This window comes from Alnus glutinosa, chromosome 4 (genome assembly GCF_958979055.1).
Source record: "Alnus glutinosa chromosome 4, dhAlnGlut1.1, whole genome shotgun sequence".
Classification (NCBI taxonomy): Eukaryota; Viridiplantae; Streptophyta; class Magnoliopsida; order Fagales; family Betulaceae; genus Alnus; species Alnus glutinosa.
The window spans coordinates 15295067-15315993 of record NC_084889.1 but is presented as its reverse complement, the minus strand read 5'-3'; the positions used below and the strand labels follow the sequence as shown (position 1 = coordinate 15315993).

The window sequence follows — 20927 nt, the reverse complement described above, 5'->3', positions numbered from 1 at the left end:
AAAGTAAGGGAAAATAGTTATATGCTGACAAGATGTTTGATGAAATACTTGAGAAAAATATAGGGTCTGTTTGGAAACGCGATTTTCAGGCATTTTTGCTTTTTAGCAAAAAAGCATAAGGCAACGTTGTTTGGTTAAGTTTTTGACCTTTTACTTTTCCTTGGCCAAACATCTTTTCCCTCCTTTACAGTGAACCAAAACCACACATAGAGACGCATTTTATCTCTGCCCCTCAAATGTCTTTTCACCTCTCTGCCCCTCAAAATCCACCGCCCCAAACCCCTCAAGTTCTCACGACCACATGTAATACCTTGAAATAATAAAATAAAATAAATGATTAAAAGAATATCCGCTTGAAACACGTTTGGTTCCCTTATATTATTTTAATATAAAAAAAATTATCTTCTCTCTTATTCATTTAGCATTTATTAAAAATAATATTTAAATGATTTCAATTTCCTCTTTTTTTTTTTTTTTTCTTGACATTTAATTTAAAGAATATTTAAATGGTATAGTGAAATGATAAAGGGAGCTATTGTAGAGTGCATTTAAATAGAGAAGCAAAAAGTGATTTAGTTCCTTAAATTGAGTAAAAGTTTAAGGGAAACTGCTCCTAGCGTTCTTATGTAGTTACTTCTCTTCCATCGTGAGATACCTCAGTGTTTTTTAGATTAGCAGATTGCAAGGTGATAGAGTGAAAAATTCCCTAGGATGAAGATGCAGAGTGAATGGCTCATATTGTTAGGTTGGATTAATATTAATTAGCTATTATTGTGATAGAAATGTCTATTTGTAGGCTCTAAATCTATGATTGATGCATATTCTATTTAATGACTTATTATTAGAATCTCATATCCATTAATTATGCTTTCCGCTATAGTATACTTTGATAATTAGTGTAGTGTGGTTGATTCAATCTATTGGTTTGATGCCACTACGAGTAACACTCCAAATTAAGTAAATATAATTATTTAATTTTGGGGGCGTTACACCTGCACACCCAAATCCACAAATCTCTGCAACCATCTCCGTTGACGAAAAGCTCTCAGACACTGTAACACATTGGCTTTTACAAAAAGGCGTAAGTTATGATATGTGATCAACCATGTAACATTTCTACATTAGAGACAATAAAATATCGCAGCGGAATATATATATATATTTAAAAAAAATAGCTAACCCTCACTGAACACTTTTGAGTTACTGTATAAACCTCAATTAAATAAATATAAAAAATGTGTTCTTACAGAATAAATATAGCATCAATTACACATAAGTGCCACAGCCGGCACAATAGTAAATACAAATAAAGCGTTTACACACAATATAGCAAACAAATACATCGTAAGGAAAAGTAAATACATGGCAAAAGACAAATTAGATATATTAGTATTTCATAAGAAGGCAACATATATCCTCATCCATAGATATCAGGATCGGCATATGAATCCTGGTTGACTTGATCTTCCTCCTTCATACCTAGACATCCATTTATGCGATTGTGGACATTATCACAATAAAGTATGCAATAAGTGAGTCAACTGTTTCAATAATATAAGGGTTACTGATTTCATTAGGTATCTTATTAAGAAAATATCATATTCATATGATTATAATGTCAGCTAAAGAAATTTCCAATTGGAAACCATTAACGCAACTAATAAGATAAACATATATATGAAGAGTTAATAAACAATATAACTTCAGCCATACACGTACACATGCATTCCATAACCCATAACAATGCAACACATACGTACATATATGTCTTAATTAGCAATAAAACAATAATGAGACGAAATGACAGTTTTTGAATGCAAAGTCTTATTACTTTTTTTTTTTTATCACTCACTCGTATTAACGCCATTAAATCCCTATTCGACTTAATACCCATCAACCTTAAAATCCTTTTTTTTACTAGTAAGATGTTACTTATTGTGCTTTAGATAAACAAAAAGTTACGTAATTTATAGTGGAAACAGAGTTTATCCATATAAGAAAGCTAGCTAGCCAATCTATGGTCCTTCCTCCAAGTAAGGGTGGTTCGAATGGAAATTGGTTTTTTTTTTTTTTTTTTATTTCTTTGAAAGGTTACTAAACAAGTTGAATCCCAATCCCCTTACTAAATGCCTCCATGAAACTTGAGACATGGATGGACATATCCACACCAGCACACAGATGGCCCTATAAGTTTTTCATTCATTTCGCCACGTGGTGAATTTGCCACGTGGTCTTGAAGAACATGTCGATGAATCATTCAGCGACGTGGCCAACTGACCCTGCGGCCACATGGCCACATGGCCACATGGGATTCGGGCATGTGGCCACATTCAGCCACGTGGCTAGTCGGCCATGTGCACTAATTCCACGTGGCCTCATGGCCACGTGCCAGAAAACCATGTGACCATGTGGAATCTGACCACGTCGCCAGGTCGTCACGTGTCTTTTATCCACATGGCTAATTTTTGCAATTTTTTTAAATTTTTTTAATTTTTTAATTTTAATTTTAATTTTTTAATTTTTTTTAATTTATTTTTTAATTTTTTAATTTTTTAATTTTTTTAGAAAATAATCCAACACATGGCGTTTTTGGCGACCGGCCTATTGCATGGGGCACATCACTAGCATATTAAATATGTAATACATTTATATATTGATGCATAATTACTTAAATAATATATTCGACGTATTAAAAATATCCAGAATGATATACCTCTCACTATCTATTTTTTTACCAAAAGTTAGTTACCAAATGATGTGTACTTTACATGTGAAATAAATCATTTAAAAAATAAATACAACTTTTAATTAATACTACGTACATATTTTGGTATATTCTATGGTTTGAACCCTAACCCTAGTTTAGTATTTATTTAGCATGCATGTATACGTATGGCTAGGGTTTATATTTGTGTACTATATATATATACATTAAAAATATATACTTGTTTTAATTAATACTATATAATTATTTAATAGTATATATACATAATGTATATATACTATTAATTATTAAAGCATTAACCCTAGTTTAGGGCTATATATTGTATATATATGTAAGGTTAGGGTTAGGGTTGTGTACTACACATATAAAATATATATTTTAAAAAATATATCAATTTGCAATATATTAATACTATATACATTAACCGCAGTTGTGCTTGTCTGGTACTTATAAGAAAGTGAATCCACAAGTTCTTAAGGATCATCTGCAGATGTCATTGATCCCATTCGCCCAGAACAATGATCATGACCTACTAGAAAATTACTTCTTGGCAGATCAGGATCATGTTGCTCATAAAGTCGAACATGTGACCTTATTTCTATGTTCCTTGTGAACTCTTCTTCTCCCCTTGTGATATATGGTCTGTAACTGAGACTATCAGAATTGTCTCTCATACGGCTTGTAAGCCGTTCCTCCAGGCCAGGTGCCTAGTCCTTTAGCTAGAACCCGAACTAACACAAGTTAACTGTCTATTGGTCCTACTTGAGTAAGGCTCCTTGCTACGCCAGCTGGCTCCCACCATAAGCTGCTGCAAAATACTGATGGCCATCCTTACCAATCTCAGCTTGTGAGTGCATCTCACGAACGGAGGTTATTTGTTGGCCTCATGGTCTCGATCATTCCAGTGTGGGCACAAAGATAGAAATTTGCATGCCTCTATCATTATATAGATCCAGTTCAATGTTCAAAACTTGGTTGAAGTGTGACTCTCTGACTCCATCTTTGAATATAATGATCCGAGTACGGCCGGTGTTTCCTAATCTGGCCTGAACTCTTATAGAGGTTAATCAAAAGCTCCCTAATTAATAAGGTTCTTCATCGATCTCCAGTTTCAGACACACGCTTAAATAACGAATCTAGCATTTCAACCCTTGGAGACTGTATCTGAACAGATGCCCTATACTTATATTTCAATGGCCAGTGCCTTGAGCTAACCACCGCAACAATTGATGGTATGTCAGACTGTCCTGGAGGGTCATGTGACATATCCATCCCAATTATCTAGTAGGTGGGAGCCTTAGAAACTATAAGAGTAGAGGGAGAGTATTCAACTGTCGGTAATGAATTCAAACCATAGGTGGTTTTGCATTTATCTTCAAACACACCGTGAAGGAGGGTGAGTTGAATTCCCTTCAACTCTCCACATTTACTCAAATCTCGTATAAGTCCTTGTATAGTTATCTTCAAACACACCATGAAGGAGGGCGAGTTGAATTTCCTTCAACTCTCCACATTTACTCCGTATAATATATATTCCTTTAAAAATATATGCCAATTAACTTCCATGCAATAATGTATAAATAATATTGTACATATATTATTTATATACCATAACCCTAGATTTGTGCTATATATAGTATACGTAGGGTTAGGGTTTACATTTGTGTACGGACTAGATATACATTTTTATATTTTATACTTGAACAAATTAATACTACTTTATTTCAACTCTCCAAATTTAGTCAAATCTTGTATAAGTCCTTGTATATTAACTTCCAATTAATACTATGCCAATATAATTAACTTCCAATTAATACTAGATATATACATAATATTGTATGTACATATACTATTCATATACCCTAACCCTAGATTTGTGCTATATAGAGTATACATAGTATATAGCCTTAGGGTTAGGGTTTACATTTGTGTAATATTTAAATACTTTAACAAATAATAATATACAAATTTACTTCCAATTAATTGGCATATATACATAATATTGTACATATACCATTTATATACGTATCTTAACCCTAGATTTGTGCTATATATAGTATACGTACGTATATAGGGTTAGGGCTTACGTTCGTGTATTATATATACATTTTAAAATTTTTTCCATTAACAAATTAATACTACTTTATTTCAACATATATAATTTTTTGGGTATATTTTATTTATTGAACTCCAACCCTAGTTTAGTGCTATATATAGTACATATACTTAGGGTTAGGGTTTACATCCGTACTATATATATGCTTTAATAAATATATGCAAATTAACTTTCAATTAATATATATGTACATATTAATGTACATATACTATTTATATGCACTAACCCTAGAATTATGCTATCTATAGTATACGTTGAGTTATGGTTTATGTTTGAGTAATAGACATATAATATATTCACCTGTAAAAATAAATACAAATTTTAATTAGGGTTATGTTCTTTTTTGAGTATAACAAATTTATTAAACTCTAACCTTAAGTATTACTATGTATAGCACTAAACTAGTTAGTTTAATGCTATATGAAGTATACTTAGGGTTAGGTTTACATTTGCGTATTGCAAATATAAAATATATAAAGTATATATTTATTCAAATTTTTAACAATATATATATATATATGGGGACGTGGCTGGCTAACACGTAGCACAATTGCCACGTGTATTGTTCCACGTTGCACAATGGCAACGTGCATGGCTGTTGCACGTTGCCAATTCGCCACGTGGAATGATCCACGTGGCCTACTACCACGTGGCGGAATTTAGGGCAAGTGGGCCTACATGGGAGGATTCCGTGCGCGCCACTTGCCCAAAATAAAAAAAATAAAAGAAAAAATTAAGAAAAAAAAAATTGTTTTAAAATTAGATAGCTTCAAGAGGAAGCTATCTCTCTCTCTCTCTCTCTCTCTCTCTACATCTCTCTCTCACTCTCTCTCTCACAGCACCACCAACCCCAGACCAACACCACCGGCCATCCGGCCTCCCTTCCGACGACATCCTTCTGCTGTCCACTCCCTCTCACTTTCACTCATCTTCTCCATCTCTTTATCTCTCTCACTCTCTCTCTCTCTCTCTCTTTCTCTTTCTCACTCTAATCGAACGTCCCCACTGTCTGGCAATGACCTCCGGTACGGCGACGCTACGGTTGTAAGTCTCTCACTCTCTCTCAGTTCCCTCTCTCTTTCTCTCTCTCTCTCTCTCTCTCTCTCTCTCTCTCTAGTTTTCCTTGCATTTGTTGGTTAATTTATAAAGGCCAAGGCTTACGCAAATATTCCTTAGATTTTGTTATATATTCTCCTATATATGTAAATATAACTAGAAGTGCATGCGAAGGTGATCAGATTAATTTATTTCATAGGTCTTGTTTAATGCGCCATCATTTTCACAAGATGATCGACTGTAACATATAATACAACCAAATGTTTTTCTTTGTTAACGAGTAATTAAGGGATAATATTACTAATTTACTCCAATAATCTTAATTAAGGCCATTAAAAGGTCGATCTGTACTCTTTGGTAGGGTTCTGCTCCCAAATTGGTAGGGTTTACGTACGTATATTTATGCTCCTTAAGAGTCTTTTTCGTTTCTTCATCCAGCTACGTACGTACTATATATTGTCATCATTGATATTATAAGGTTGACCGAATCCCTATCAATTCTCAGTATCTTGTGCCAAAGAAAAAAAAAATTGAGAAGTGTTTTCCAATGCAAACAAACCAATCCAAATCTTGGAATGGGAGTCAAGTCACTCGATTATCACAAAAATAGCAAACCAAATAGGTGCTCAATGCTACCCCATTCTCCACAACTCAATCTATCAACTTCATATATACTATATATCTGACTATCTGCATTGATCGACATCAAGATGGCCTCTACCCAGACAAATCACTTCAACTTCCCATACTTCCCTCCACCACCCCACGTACACTTTCCAACCACCACCTCCCCACCCTTTTCAGCCGCCCACTCCCTCATGGTCACCGCCACCGCCACCGCCACCCCCATCTCACCCTTTTGCTCCACCACCTCCTCATGTTCGCCCTCCGCCACCTTCACCGTCACCAGATAACAATATTCCCACAGTAATAGTCATTGTGTTCATCTCATTTGGAGGTCTTTTCTTCCTTGCATTCCTTGCAGCTGCTGTCTTTTGTTGCATTAAGAGAAGAAAGAAGAAGACGATTGAAGAAACCAACATCTTTCACGTCGATGAACACAGGAAGGTCAAGGAGGCTATCATAGAGGGGTCCGATGGATCGCAGGCTGTGATATTGTCAATTGAGGATGGTGTGCATATTGATGAAGTGATTAGGAAGAACGAGAAGTTTGGTGATGGTTTGCATGATAAGTCTGCAGAGGGCAGATCAGCTGGCAAACTTGAGGAGAGAACATCTTCTTCAGGTTTTGATCATCACCACCTTGAACACAAGGCTATTTTTTTTTTTTGACATGTGAACACAAGGCTATTAATTGATCACGTACACGTCAATTACATGAATAATATCCCTCATCAATGTGAGGATTGCAAATAATTATGTAATAAGTTTGTGATTACTTTATTTTACTTCTCTTGCTCTTAAGAATAAAAGTTGCAGGCCCAGCAGTAATTGAAAAAATAAAACTTGCAACTAAACAGTCTCATATCTTTAGAAGGTGTTTGACTGACTCAAATTAATTTTAGGGAAAAGTACACGTAAAAGCATTCACCAGCTTTTCTATAACGGCCTTTATTCTTTAAATTTAGAAAAAATTTCAAAAATATCACAAAAACTCACGTACAACAGTTTTTCTATATTTTTCTATTCCTTAAGAATGCTTCAGTGCAAATGCTACAGTTGCACTGAAGCATTCTCATGCTTTATTATAATAATAATAAATTTTTTTTTGTCTCCCCTCACAGTTCTCTCTCTCCTCTCATAGTGCGCGAAAATAAAGAGAAATTAAATTAAAAACCTCTTCTATCGAAGACACACCGATGCTATGCTCTTTACGTTTCACTCTCTGTCAACTGTCTTAAATCCATGGATGTTCTCATTCCTCCAAATCCAAAAATACCTCTTTTTCTCTCTTGAACTTCACATCTCTCTCCCAAATTCCCTATTAAAGCTTGGAGCAAGAGAACCCCATTTCGGTACAACATCCCCGGCTCGAATTTCCACAAGAACCCGTCATTTCCAATCTATTTAACATCATGACGTAACAGCAAAAAGTTTCAGGTGCTTGCAAATTTTGGTCGACCCACGAGTTGCCGGAACTCGTTGAGGAAGAAGCTTGTTTTGGGGATAAGAAGGTTCACTATACAGAAGCTGAGATTGAACTGTGAGAGGAGAGAGAATAAAAAAATAGTTTATGGAATAAAGTTAAAAAAAAAATATAAAATAAAATTATTTTAATGATATAGAAAAATGTAAAGAGAATCTATTGTAGAGTGTATTTGAATAGAGAAGCAAAAAACGGTTTTAATCCCTATATTTATAGGTGGGCAAGGGTAGGGGCGGGCCGGATTTTGGCAATTTTTGCCCTTGAACCCGCACCCTGCGGGTTGCAAGAACCTTACTCGTGGCCCGGAAAAAATGTGTTGTATTTGTGTGTCTTAGCAGTGGCGGAGACAAAGGGGGGGGGGGGGGGGGGGCGACCCCCAAAATGTTTGAGAATTTTTTTTTTTTTACAAATAATTAAAAAAAAAAATACATTAAAAAGTAGAAAAAAAATGCAGATGCTGATACCCGCCCCCTGCTGATAATAGAAGGAAAAAAAAAAAATTACATTTACATGGAAAAACCGACCGTCAAAGAAAATTTTATAAAAAAAAAAAAAAAAAACCCAACAACAATCATTAAATGCTCACTTGCTCAGGAAGAGGAATGGTCGAACGGAACAATTTTGTGAAAAAAAAAAAAAAAATACATTTATCTCTCGATCTTGGAGAAACTTTAGAACTCCTGCATAGAAAAATCAACCATCAGAAGCCAAGAACACAAAATTTTTAAAAAAACACAAATCTTTTTCCTTGGCCTCCAGCATCTCTGCCTCCTCCTCCTCGGCAATCTCTCACACGGTCGCACCGTAAGCAGCAAGCCTTCTACTTTCTTTTTTTTTTTGTTCTTTTCTAGTACGGAGCTGAGAGTGAATGAGTTGTTCTCTTTCTTCATTTGCATTTTTTAAGATAAGGATGAAATCTTTGCCTTTTCAGATTTTTTTTTTTTTCTTTTTTGTTGACTTAACTGACTTTTCAATTTTTATTTTTATTTTTAATTGTTGCAATGTGAGTCATGTGACTTGTCAACGTGGGCCACAGGCTTACAACCACATTTTTTTTTCCTTTTTTTTATTAAGTTAATTTTCTTTGTTTTGCTTTTCTTTATTACTTACGGTCATTGCAATTTGCAATTTGAAGTATGTATAGTTGTATTTGTTTGGATTAAGATAGGATGATTTATAGTTGTTGATAGTTTTTTTCTGCAATGTTTAGCAGTCTTGTTCTGTTGGTGTGGTCTGCTGTTTAGCAGCCTTTGTTCCTATTTGGATGTGTTCTAGTTTTGTTTTTACTGAAGGGTTGTAACTTTGTTTTGGTGGTTAATAGAGAATTAATTCATCCAAAAAAAAAAAAAAAAAGATCTTTCATCTTTATTACTTAATAAATTGTAACTTTTATTTTTGTTCAAACTTCCATACTCGAATTCAGTTTATTTATTTATTCTTTTGACATCAATGTGATTATAAATAATTTTATTGACTCTTATTTTTTATTATAGGTTTTTATTTATTATTCTGATAAGAACAACATTGTCATTTTTTTTTTTTATAAGGTTTTCTTTATACTTTGGGATTGGGCCAATTGGCCAAGTGACAAGTTTCAGTAGAATTTTTGCCACTCTCATGTATGTTATTTGTTATTGTTTGTTCTTTTTATTAAGACATTGTTTGTTGATTTGTTAGATTAATAGCTATCGGAATATGTTTCTCTAAGGGCGTGTAGGATGCAATTTTAGACACTTTATATTTTGTATTTTGTATTTTGTATTTTATTTTTTATTTTTTATTTTTTGTATTAGTGCCTACATGTTAACTGATATATCAATTTGGCATATATTTATGAAGTTTGATAACTACATTTTTGTGATACATATATTATGTTATAATTTATATTTTGAATTGTAATTACCATACTTTTATGTATTATAATAAAAATATAGTATATAAAAAGAACAAAAAAAAAATTATTTATCATTATATTTTATTGTTTTAATTCTGCCCCTACTAAGATAGATTCTTGACTCTGCCACTGTGTCTCGGGTTGTGGTGGGGCAGATTTGGCGGGTTGGGCGAAGCGGGGCGGGGCGGGGTGAGTTTTCAGATGACGGAACCCAACAAAGAAAAAGGCAGAAGAAAATACGAAACCTTTGATGAACCACAAACACAAAAAATATGAAACCTCTTTTTCTGAATCTATGATGAACCACAAAATATGATGGGTTCTAAATCGGCGGTGGGTTCTGAATCGACGGTTGGGGTTGCTGGGCAGAATTGTGATGGTGGCTATGAGCAGTCTAGCGGTGGTTGACGGCACGTTTGGAAGACGAAATTCGGTGATTTCTGGATCTGAGGCTATGGTGGACTGCTCATGGCTGATGAGGGAACCATGGCGTTGGCTTGATGCGTGACTCGTGAGGCTGAGCAGCGTAGAACCAGGGACTCCCTTGAATGGTTGATTAATGAAAATGAAAAAAAGAAGAAAGAATAAAGAGGCGTGCGGGCTTGCGGCGCTGAAGACCAAAGTGAGGGGGGTGCAGCACTGAAGACTAAAGAGAGAGGGTTGAGACATGAGGAGAGAGGGGTGTGGCGCAGGGTTACGGTCTTAGGGTTTAGGAAGAGAGACGAAGGAGGGACTTGGGGAGTCGTGGGTTAAGTGGCGTAGGGAACGAAAGTGAGAGGAAGAAAGAAAGAAGTGAGGGGTAGAGGGGGGTTAGGGTTTTTTTTAGTTCGTTCTTTTTTAGTGTGGGGCGAGGGGGTGTGGGGTGGGTACCTGGGGTTTTAAAAATCCTAAATACACAACCCTCCCCCCCCCCCCAGCAAAATTTTATCAAAATTTGACCTGTACCCGTGATTTTTAAGCAAAAAACCAGGATTTTCAAGACGAGGTTGGGGGCAGGGTTGTTTTTGCGGTTTTGGGCAGGTTTTGCCCACCCTTACCTACATTTAGGGAAAATGATTGAGTAGTTGTTGGGAATGCCAACCCCTAATAACAAAACTACCTTCATAAAATTATTAAAATTAAAAAAAAAAAAAAATTGATTAAAAAAAACTGGTTTTTTTTTTTTTTTTTTTTTGTTTATTTTTAAAAAAATTTTTAATATAATTTTCAGTTATTTTTTCATTTACTTTTTTTTTTTTTTTAAAAAAAATCTGTTCGTTTTTTCAATTCTATTCGTTTTTTCTTTAATTTTTTTTATTTTCGTTTCTTTTTTTTTTTTTTTTTTTAAAAAAAAAAATTCGTTTTTCAAAAAACTTATTTTTTTAGTTTTTATTTATTTATTTATTTTTTTTCGAATTTATAAGATATCTTTGTCTTATTGAAAAAAAATATTTATGGTCATTTTTGTCTTTTTGTTAGTCTTAAGGGGGAACATTGAAATTTTTTGGTAGTTTGAAGGGGGAACGTTGACACAATTTGTAGTTTGGGAAGGACATTGGCAATTGAATGGTAGTTTAAGAGGGATATGTGTATTTTTTTTCCTTAATTTTATATATAATTAATTGTTAAAGTGTTAATTAAATTATTAAATTTACCTATTCTTATGAGCTTAAGACTTTAGAACAAGTGATGGTTTAATATGGTATCAAAACAGATGTTTTGAGTTCAAACATTGTTTCCGTTATTTACCTCTAATTTCAATTAAATATTTCATTTGTTAGACATCAGTTATTAAAAAGGAGTATGAGCCCACATGTCAGGAAGACTGTTAAAGTATTGATTAAATGATTAAATTTATTTTTTCTTATTTCATTAGCGAGTAATGCTGCAAGGAGGACTATAGTCCTCGTTGTGTCCTCCCAAATGTCATGTGGCTTCCTTAGCTACGTACGTATAAGGACCCTCTCTCTTGTTGGACATTGATCCAGATTGTACTTTAAAAAAGAAATAGAAAAATTAGGAAAAGGCAAGGAAATGAAATGATTGGTTTCTTCACGATAAGTAATTTTAGAAACCACTATTTTGTCATTCCAAGAATGATGTGGTATTTAAAATCACTATTTGATTAAAATTCAATAGTGATTAATCACAAGCTCAATAGTAATTTTAAAAGTCACGTCATTTTTAACAAAACACAATAGTAATAAAAAAGTAACTTCTAAAATTAATCATTCACGAATGGCATGTACATTATTTAAAGTTGGTGACAATCAATAATGTAAGATGGAACGTCATCCTGCAAAGAGTCAGACAAAGAAATGAGATAACACAGTTTCAGACAATACATGGTCCCGAGCCTAAGGTCCTGTTGTTGATTGTCAAACTTTGGGGAAAGTTTCCAATTTTTTTGTGCCCCCAATGACGCAAGGAACGACCAAGAGAAAAACAGAGTAAAAATAGGGTCCATTTCTTAACTTTAATCAAAGAAATATCTAACAATGCTATGGGTGGATTGAATCAATTATTGTTGAAAAATTAAAAAAAAAAAATATCAAAGATTGATTTAGACCGTTACATTATCATTATCATTGTAAAATAATTATGAAATAAAAATATAATATATAATATTACTCTACTAGTTAGCGTAGAAGGAAAAGGAGCTTATCAATTGATGTGCCATGAAATAGCTAGGTAAATAATTGAGAGTACGGTCAACAATATTAGGACTTGTTTGGGTATGTGATTCTTTTTGTATTGTTTTCAAAATTCTTGAAATTATGTTTGGATAATTTAAAAATTATAAAACAAAATTTTAAAATAAATAAAGGTGTTAAGTAAAGTTTTCTTAAGAAATAATTTATGGGAATGATAACAATCTTTGTGCAATAAGTAAAAAGCTTTCGAGGCAAAAAATCAAATGTATATATCCCCCGTTGATTTGCAAATCAATTTGGGAGCAAGAGTGATAGAGAAGCAACAAATCATGCAGATATACAAAAGCGATGTGAGATATTGTCAAACTTCTTTGCGGCTACATCTTTTCACATTTAAATTTGCTTTTTTGCATGAAATAAAATTAAGCCCAATTATAATAAGAAGATGATTTTGATGATGGTTTTGTCAAACAGAAACATCATCGGTCCTATGTATACCAACTGTTCTGTCGCCTTGTAGGGAAGGGGAGGGGAGGGGCTATAAGACTTTCACCCATTCCTAGATATCATAGAGTGGTGCGAAAATTAGGTGCCACATTATTTACGGTTTTCCCCAAAGAATTAGGTCAGGAGATCACATATTATATACGTGTGATTATATATATATATAGTCATATTTCTTTTTCAGAAATTGTAAAGATTATATATATAACCTAAATCCATTAAGATGGTGATTAGAACATAAAGCTAGCTCCAATATTTGTCTACTGCACTTGAAAGTCAAATTCTGTGACTCTCGGACTCCAATGCGTACTAGCTTTATTGGCACACAGATCCGATCCTATCAGTACTATCATAAAAATCGACTAAGTCTCGCTCTCTCTCTCTCTCTCTGACTTGTCTATAAATAGGGAGAGCCACATTCCAGTAACTCATCGATCCTTCACTAATAAGACAGGGTCTTAGCTTTCTTAGAGTGTGTTTCCCAACTACATTGTCTCCAATCCCTCTTCCTTGTTAACAGAAAAATGGGTTACTCCAAGACTTTTCTTCTCCTTGGTCTTGTCTTCGCTGTTGTGCTTCTCATCTCCTCCGATGTCTTGGCTCGTGAGCTAGCTGAGGTCGCTCAAACCCGTTAGTTTCTTCCTTTCTTCAGTTAAATATGTCCCTTTAATCAGTAAACATCATTTTCATGTGTTTTTTAGGATTTATTTAAGCCCTTCTGTTTTTGAAATGCACAACTTTTTACAAAAATTATAGTTTGGAAAAACTTTACTTATCACTTCTTACTTTTATTGTTTTTGCAATCAAATCCGTAACTTTAAAAGTGTCAAGTATCAATCTTTCAATTTCACCAATTTTGTTATAATTTTTCCAAGAGGGGTGTCAAAATTCATAAAATACCACTCACTTTTACGGAAAAAAAAAAAAAGAAAAAAATTGTAAGGATTTAAGTGTTTCATGATTTAGCAGAATTTGTAAAAGATCTTTGAAATTATATATATATATATATTAAAAATAAAACAGGGATATTTTAAGAATTTTGACAAGATTTAACAGAAAATCATACAATTCTAACGGAAAAATAAAATTGAAAAAAATTGAAAGATAAATACACTAAATTAATACATTTTAAAGTTTAAAAATATGATTGCAAAAGTGATAAAGAATGATCTGGGTTTAAAAATATAATTGCAAAATAATGAAAGATCGGGACGACAAGTGTGGTAAGTAAGTGACATTTTCTCTTATAGTTAATTTGAATATTACCTTTTACCTTAACTTCTTCAACTGGTCATTTTTATAGAGGAAAATGTCCAAACTGACGCTGTGGAGGAGGCCAAGCATGGTGACCATAAGCACGGGCATGGACACGGGCATGGACATGGTCACCACGGCCATGGACATGGACATGGACATGGTCATGGTCATCCAGGACACGGTACTGCTGGCGAGACAGAAACCGAATAAAATTAGACAAATCCATCGTCTTATACATGCAGTCTGTTTGATCAATGTGTCTAAGTAATATGTAGCTTATCTAAGTTTGTATGCCAATAAGGTCGAACTGCAGGTTGTGTAGCTTATCAACTCCCAACCATAGTAGCAGGTTGTACTTTTTTCATGTGTCTTCAGCAGCTTCTGCTTTTTTTTGTATTGCAACTATTGTGCTTGAAGATGTTAAATCTCCACTGTAATGTCAGGATGTCTTGCATTTCTCTACCTATTATTTCAATCGATCACCTTATATATGATGACTAATTTAAAGTGACGTTTTAGTAATAAAATATTACTTGCCAATTGCAAAAGTTGAAAATATAGATAACTAATAAATAAATATTCCTTTAAAAATAAGGAAAACCAAAAATAAAAAGTATCTACAATATCTTAGCTAGCCAGTAAAGAACCAAGGACCAAAGCAAACCCAAGAAAAAGGTTCATGTTATTTTCTCCATCTCCAACCAATGCTGACAACTAACACTAATTAACTCTTTTTTAAACACTACAATTATGGCACGTACAATGGGGAGTTAAGAGAAATTTTCAACACGTCTCCCCATCAACTAGCAATTATGGCATAAGGCGTGCTATTGTAAAAATATGAAAAAGAAAAAAAAAATTGTGGCAAAATACTTCACAACAACAATAACAAGCGGGAGAAGTCAAAACAAAATAATTGGTTACTTCTTATATATATATATATATATATATATATAGTTTATCCAAATAACAACTTCCTTGTTAATTGTCTATTTATTTGCATTCAAATATTCCTAAAAATTGCTATTAGTTTGTTTTTAGGCCAATAAATTTCTTTATCTTTTGTGACTAAGAGTCTGTTTGGGTTTGCGATTTTAAAAAGTGCGATTATAAAATAACGATTTTAAAATGTTCGATTTGAAAAAATTATTTTTAAAAACACAGTTAAGTGTTTGATAAGATCACAGTCAGACCTTTAAAATCAGAGGTTAGCCTTTAAAATTATGCGTTTCAAAAAAGCACTCCATTGCTTGTGATTTGAAAAAACAATTTTCTCTGTTTTCAAATTTGCAATTCCCAAACGATTTATTTTCTGCGATTTGATTTAAAATCGTACTTTTTGTCTACGAAATCTCAATCCCAAATGCACCTTGAGTTGGTTTCACTAAATATTTCAATTTTGACGAGATAATAATCCTTCAAAATTTATTATAATTAACAACTAGTATTGTATTCTTCAAGAAATTTTTACACTACAAACATTTTTTTCATACTTAATTCACATTTGTTGCTTTTTCCAGTTGAACTTTGGTCAATGGATTGGTGTCCAAGAATTTTTCCACGTGACAAAGACATTAAATTTATTTGATTCCTATTTGCTTTACAAAAAGGAAAAAAGTTTACAAGTTTGGACGAAGATAAAACTGTACCAAAAGATTTATGGATTCATGTTCTTTTCTGTAGTGACTATTTGTTCAAGCTTTTGGTAATTGGAGATTTTGGAGTTGACAAATGATGTCTTCTTTTGAAATTTGCTGTAAGTTCTTTATCAAATGAATTACTTGATATATTGTATTTATATATTTGAATTTGCTTTACTTGATGGTGTAGTAAACACAATACAATCTAATATATATATATATATATATATATATATATGAAGTTGTTCTTGGATATTTCCGGTGTAGCTGGAGCTTTTCTAAGAGCATATATCTGGTGGTCTTGTTCTCCCTCTCTCTCTCTCGCTCAAACTTATGTATGTATTATTATCATCATAATTAATATGAAATTGTTCAGGTGTGAGATTGTGACACCCATGGCATATAGCATGATTAAGAGCACAACCCTGGTTTATAATCATTAAAAGAAAAGAAAAGAAAGACAAGAATCTAGGAAGCACCATTCAAGAAATAAGATTCTAAGCACTTAATAAAATGTAATGTTGAGTCCACTGTGTTTGATGGCATGGCACTTTCTTGATCTGTTTGAGAGTGATGATATGAAACTATGACATCAACTAAACTCTCCTGCTCTCCAGTCGAAGTCAATATGAAAGTTGTCTTGTAGGAAGCAAAACCAAGACTCAGATACCCCCCTTCCATTACTTCCATTGTAATTTGATGCAGAGACTCATCAAGTTCCACAATCTTCTCCTTCTGATATGCCATTGCCGAAACACCTCCTCCACCTTGTTTATTTATTAACTTATCTTGTTAATTAATTTAGTCTAAATTAACAGCAAATATAACTATTAAAAACTAGTATTGACTTTCTAATAAGATATAATATGCATGGTATCAAAGTTAGAGATTATGAGTTTGAACCCTGACTTTCACAATTCACCCCTCATTTTAATTAAGTATTACACATGCTGGGTCTCACTTATTAAAGGGGATAAGTTTGAGCCCACAGGTGAGTGAAAATATTGGGATATTAATTAACTAACACAAATTTCCTACAAAAAAAGCCTCTAAAAGTGACGTGTCCATTAGCATGTGAGAAACATATTTTTTTTTAATAGCTTAAATGATACATATTGCTTTTAAAGGCTGGTTTGTAGAAAATTTATGTCCTTAATTAAATAATTAAATCAATCATTTCCTATCTTCTTATAAGAAGGGATGAATTCAATTATTTAATTTAATTCTAAAACTATCTACAATTTAACCAACTTTCAATTAAATATCTGCATTTTGGGTCTCACTTATTAAGGATGAGTTTGAGCCCACACGTGAAGGGAAGTATTATAATATTAATTAAATAGTCAATCATTCATTATTAGCTTAAGCTTTTAGGAAAAGTGGTGATTTAACATGGTATAAAAAAAAAATTAAAGCCTTGAGTTCTAACCGTGTCTCCATCATTTACCTCCAATTTCAATTAAATATTTCACGTGTTGAGTCTTCCTTATTAAGGGAGAATGTAAAAATATTAATTAAATGGTCTCCCTTATATATATAGGTGAATCTATATATCTATAAGCCAATTAAATAATTAACAAAATTAATGATGAAAATAGATAGACTAACCATCGCAAAATTTGAAGGGCAGGACTGAACCAAGGCCACCGTCACCTTCGATCAATTCCGCATCCTTTACTAAGTTTGGGATAGCTTTTTGAGCCACAAATCTCAATTCTTTTGTCAAAGCTCTTCAGAGGACCTCCAACCTAACACCAACTTTTGCTTGGGAGGTTTGTACTTGTTGTGTCATGGCTCCTCTCAAGTCTCATGTGCAAGTTTTCAAAAGGGTAATATGTTATATATGAGAGACAATATAAAGGTTCATGATAGGTACTTTTTGATGAAATGGATGAACAATGGAGGAATGTGAAAATGGAAGGGAAAATGTACTGATAATGAACTCCAATTAATGGATGGAGGCAGACCCCAAGTGAATTCAATTAAGGCTGGAAACAAACCAAAAGACAAAAGTCTATATCAATTCTTCATTATTCACATTAACAACCAAATAACATTTAAATAGAAATACAAGTAGATAACGTCTAAAGTGATAATACCTAATATTCAAATTCAAATATACTCTGATACTAATATTAACTAATCTAATCCTAATGAGTTGGAATTCCATTCCAACTCCACCTCTTAGGCTCTTACCCTAATTTGACCCTATCAGTTCATATATTAAGGCAAATCTATATATATATTTGAATAGAATCTTTTCTTCTTTCTTATCAGATGAGCTAGGATGATATATAGATGGCCTATTAATTGTTTTCTACAAAGCTTTAGCCGTTTCGTCTAAATGTTTCTTTCGAAGCATAAACGATATAATTCCATCTATGACCTCCATATATATGTCATGTAGCCATTCTTCGATGTTTGCAATTTAACCATCGTTGTATAGATACTTTAGCCTTATAGGAGCACAATTACCGACTACTGAATTTATTTGTTATGTGAGTACTGTTTTTATTATTATTATTATTATTATTATTAATTCAGTCTAGCGATGTTTTCATCAATGAGAAAGCACTCAATTACGGCATTTAGCAGCTACAATGTTAATAATATAATGAGTGGCTTCCTCCATATGAACTCATTTGCCCATAAGAGAAAGTGCTTCTTTGGCAAGCCTATGAACTTCTCCATTTGCCTTCCTTATGACATGAGTCACCTTCTAATTCTGCAAACTATTCAGCATAACTCTGGCATCGTCAATCAATTGGCCATTTATGCATGAATTCTTTTCTTCCTTCCTCAATGCACGTACAACATGGAGAGCATCATCTTTATGAAACAACCCAGAAAAAAGCGCTAGCTACATCTGCACTATTACCCCAAAAGGGCTAGTCAATTTGGAGCTTCCATATAATTCTATATAAGGCCCAGTTTCACATAATAACTAAGTAATGTAGGACTTAGCACTCATGATTATCTTTATAAACCACACACTCTATGTGAGCTACTCTTTATCTTCTCATATGGGATTGGGTGTTACAAACTTCCGCTTTTAAACTCCTAACATGCTCGTCATGGCCACGTCATGCGGTCCTCCAGAACCGCAAGGCCTGGTGTTACAACCTGTCTTTGATACCATTTGTAACGACCTAAGGAAAAGCTCTAGCCAGATTTGAGCTATCACCAAAAAATGACTAGTCAATTTGGAGTTTTACTAAAATCACTTATAAAGCCTAGTATCACCTAATAAGCCAATGTGAGACTTAGCACCCATAAACATCTCTTATAAACTACACAATCTCTATGTGGGCTACTCATTTTTCCAATATAAGACCGGAGTGTTACAAACTCCCTCCTTTAAACTCATGACGTACTCGTCAGGGCCATGTCATGCGGTGTTGACAGTACCAAATGATGCATTACCAGGTGGCTCTAGTACCATTTATAACGACCTAGAAAAAAACGCTAGCCATATCTGCGCTATTACACCAAAATGACTAGTCAATTTGAAGCTTCAAAAGAATTCTTTATAAAACCCAGTTTCACCTAATAACTAGGCAATGTAGGAATTAATACTCATGGTTATTTTTATAAACCACTCACTCTATTTGGGTTACTCCTAATCTTTTCCGTATGGGACTGGGGTATTACAAACTCCCCCTCTTAGCCTCCTGGTGTCCTCTTTAGGGTCACGTCATGCAATGCTCCTGTACCACATGACCTGGCGTTACAAGCTAGCTTTGATACCATTTGTAACGACTCAAGAAAAATCGCTAGCCAGATTTGCGCTATCACCCCAAAAGAATTAGTCAATTTAGAGCTTCCCTAGAATCACTTATAAAGCCCAATTTCATCTGATAAGTAACCAATGTGGGACTTAGCTCCTATAAGAATCTCTTATAAACTACCAACTTTCTATGTGGGCTACTCATCTTCTCAATATGAGACCAAAGTGTTAAAAACTCTCCCTCACTTAAATCCCTAGCCTCCTCGTCAAGGCCATGTCATGCGGTGCTAATAGTATCAAATGACGCATTACTAGGTGGCTATAGTACAATTTGTAATGACCCAAAGAAAAGTGCTAATTAAATTTGCGCTATCACCTCAAAATGACTAGTCAATTTGAAGTTTTCCTAGAATTCCTTATAAATGTCAGTTTCATCTAGTATTTAAGTAATGTGAAACTTATCACTCACGACTATCTTTATAAACAACTCACTCTATGTAAGCTACTCTTTATCTTCACCATATGGGGGCCGGAGTGTTAAAAACTTTGTTTCTTAAATCCCTGACGCCCAGTTTCAACTAGTAAACAAACAATGTGGGTGTTGGCACTCATAATTATCTTTATAAACTACTCACTCTATGTGGGCTACTCATCATCTTCTTCACATGAGGTCGGGGTGTTACACTTTTATTTTATTTTTAAAACTTCACTTATCACTTCTTACTTTTATTGTTTTTGCAATCAAATCCATAAACTTTAAAAAAGTGTCAAGTATCAATCTTTCAATATCAACAATTTTTTTTTTTAAAATTTTTCAAAGAGGGGTGTCAAAATTCATGAAATACCCCTCATTTTTATGGAAAAAAAACAAAAGAAAAAAATTGCAAGGATTTAAGTGTTTCAGGATTTAGCAGAATTTGTAAAAGATCTTTGATATATATATATATTAAAAATAAAACAGGGATATTTTAAGAATTTTGACAAGATTTAACAGAAAATCATACAATTCTAACGGAATAATAAAATTGAAAAAAATTGAAAGATGAATACACTAAATTGATATTTTTTAAAGTTTAAAATATGATTGCAAAAGTGATAAAAGATGATCTGGGTTTAAAAATATAATTGCAAAATAATGAGAGATCGGGATGGTAAGTGTGGTAAGAAAGTGACGTTTTCTCTTGTAGTTAATTTCAATATTACATTTTACCTTAACTTCTTCAACTGGTCATTTTTATAGAGGAAAATGTCCAAACTGACGCTGTGGA

General features: G+C 33.4%; 2 protein-coding genes and 1 pseudogene across 2 annotated transcripts; 2 read left to right on the top strand and 1 right to left on the bottom strand.

The window, feature by feature from the left end:
* Positions 1-5856: 5856 nt before the first annotated feature.
* Positions 5857-8065, top strand: LOC133866166 (protein TRACHEARY ELEMENT DIFFERENTIATION-RELATED 7A-like). Its single transcript, XM_062302713.1, has 3 exons — positions 5857-5885; positions 6608-7143; positions 7959-8065. Exons 1-3 carry the CDS (start codon positions 5857-5859, stop codon positions 8063-8065), a joined length of 672 nt encoding a protein of 223 aa, XP_062158697.1.
* A 5394-nt stretch (positions 8066-13459) lies between these two features.
* On the top strand, positions 13460-14758 carry LOC133867133 (uncharacterized). Its single transcript, XM_062303824.1, has 2 exons — positions 13460-13665; positions 14339-14758. Exons 1-2 carry the CDS (start codon positions 13560-13562, stop codon positions 14500-14502), a joined length of 270 nt encoding a protein of 89 aa, XP_062159808.1. The 5' UTR covers positions 13460-13559; the 3' UTR covers positions 14503-14758.
* A 1642-nt stretch (positions 14759-16400) lies between these two features.
* On the bottom strand, positions 16401-17724 carry LOC133866165 (phytohormone-binding protein CSBP-like; annotated as a pseudogene).
* Positions 17725-20927: the final 3203 nt, after the last annotated feature.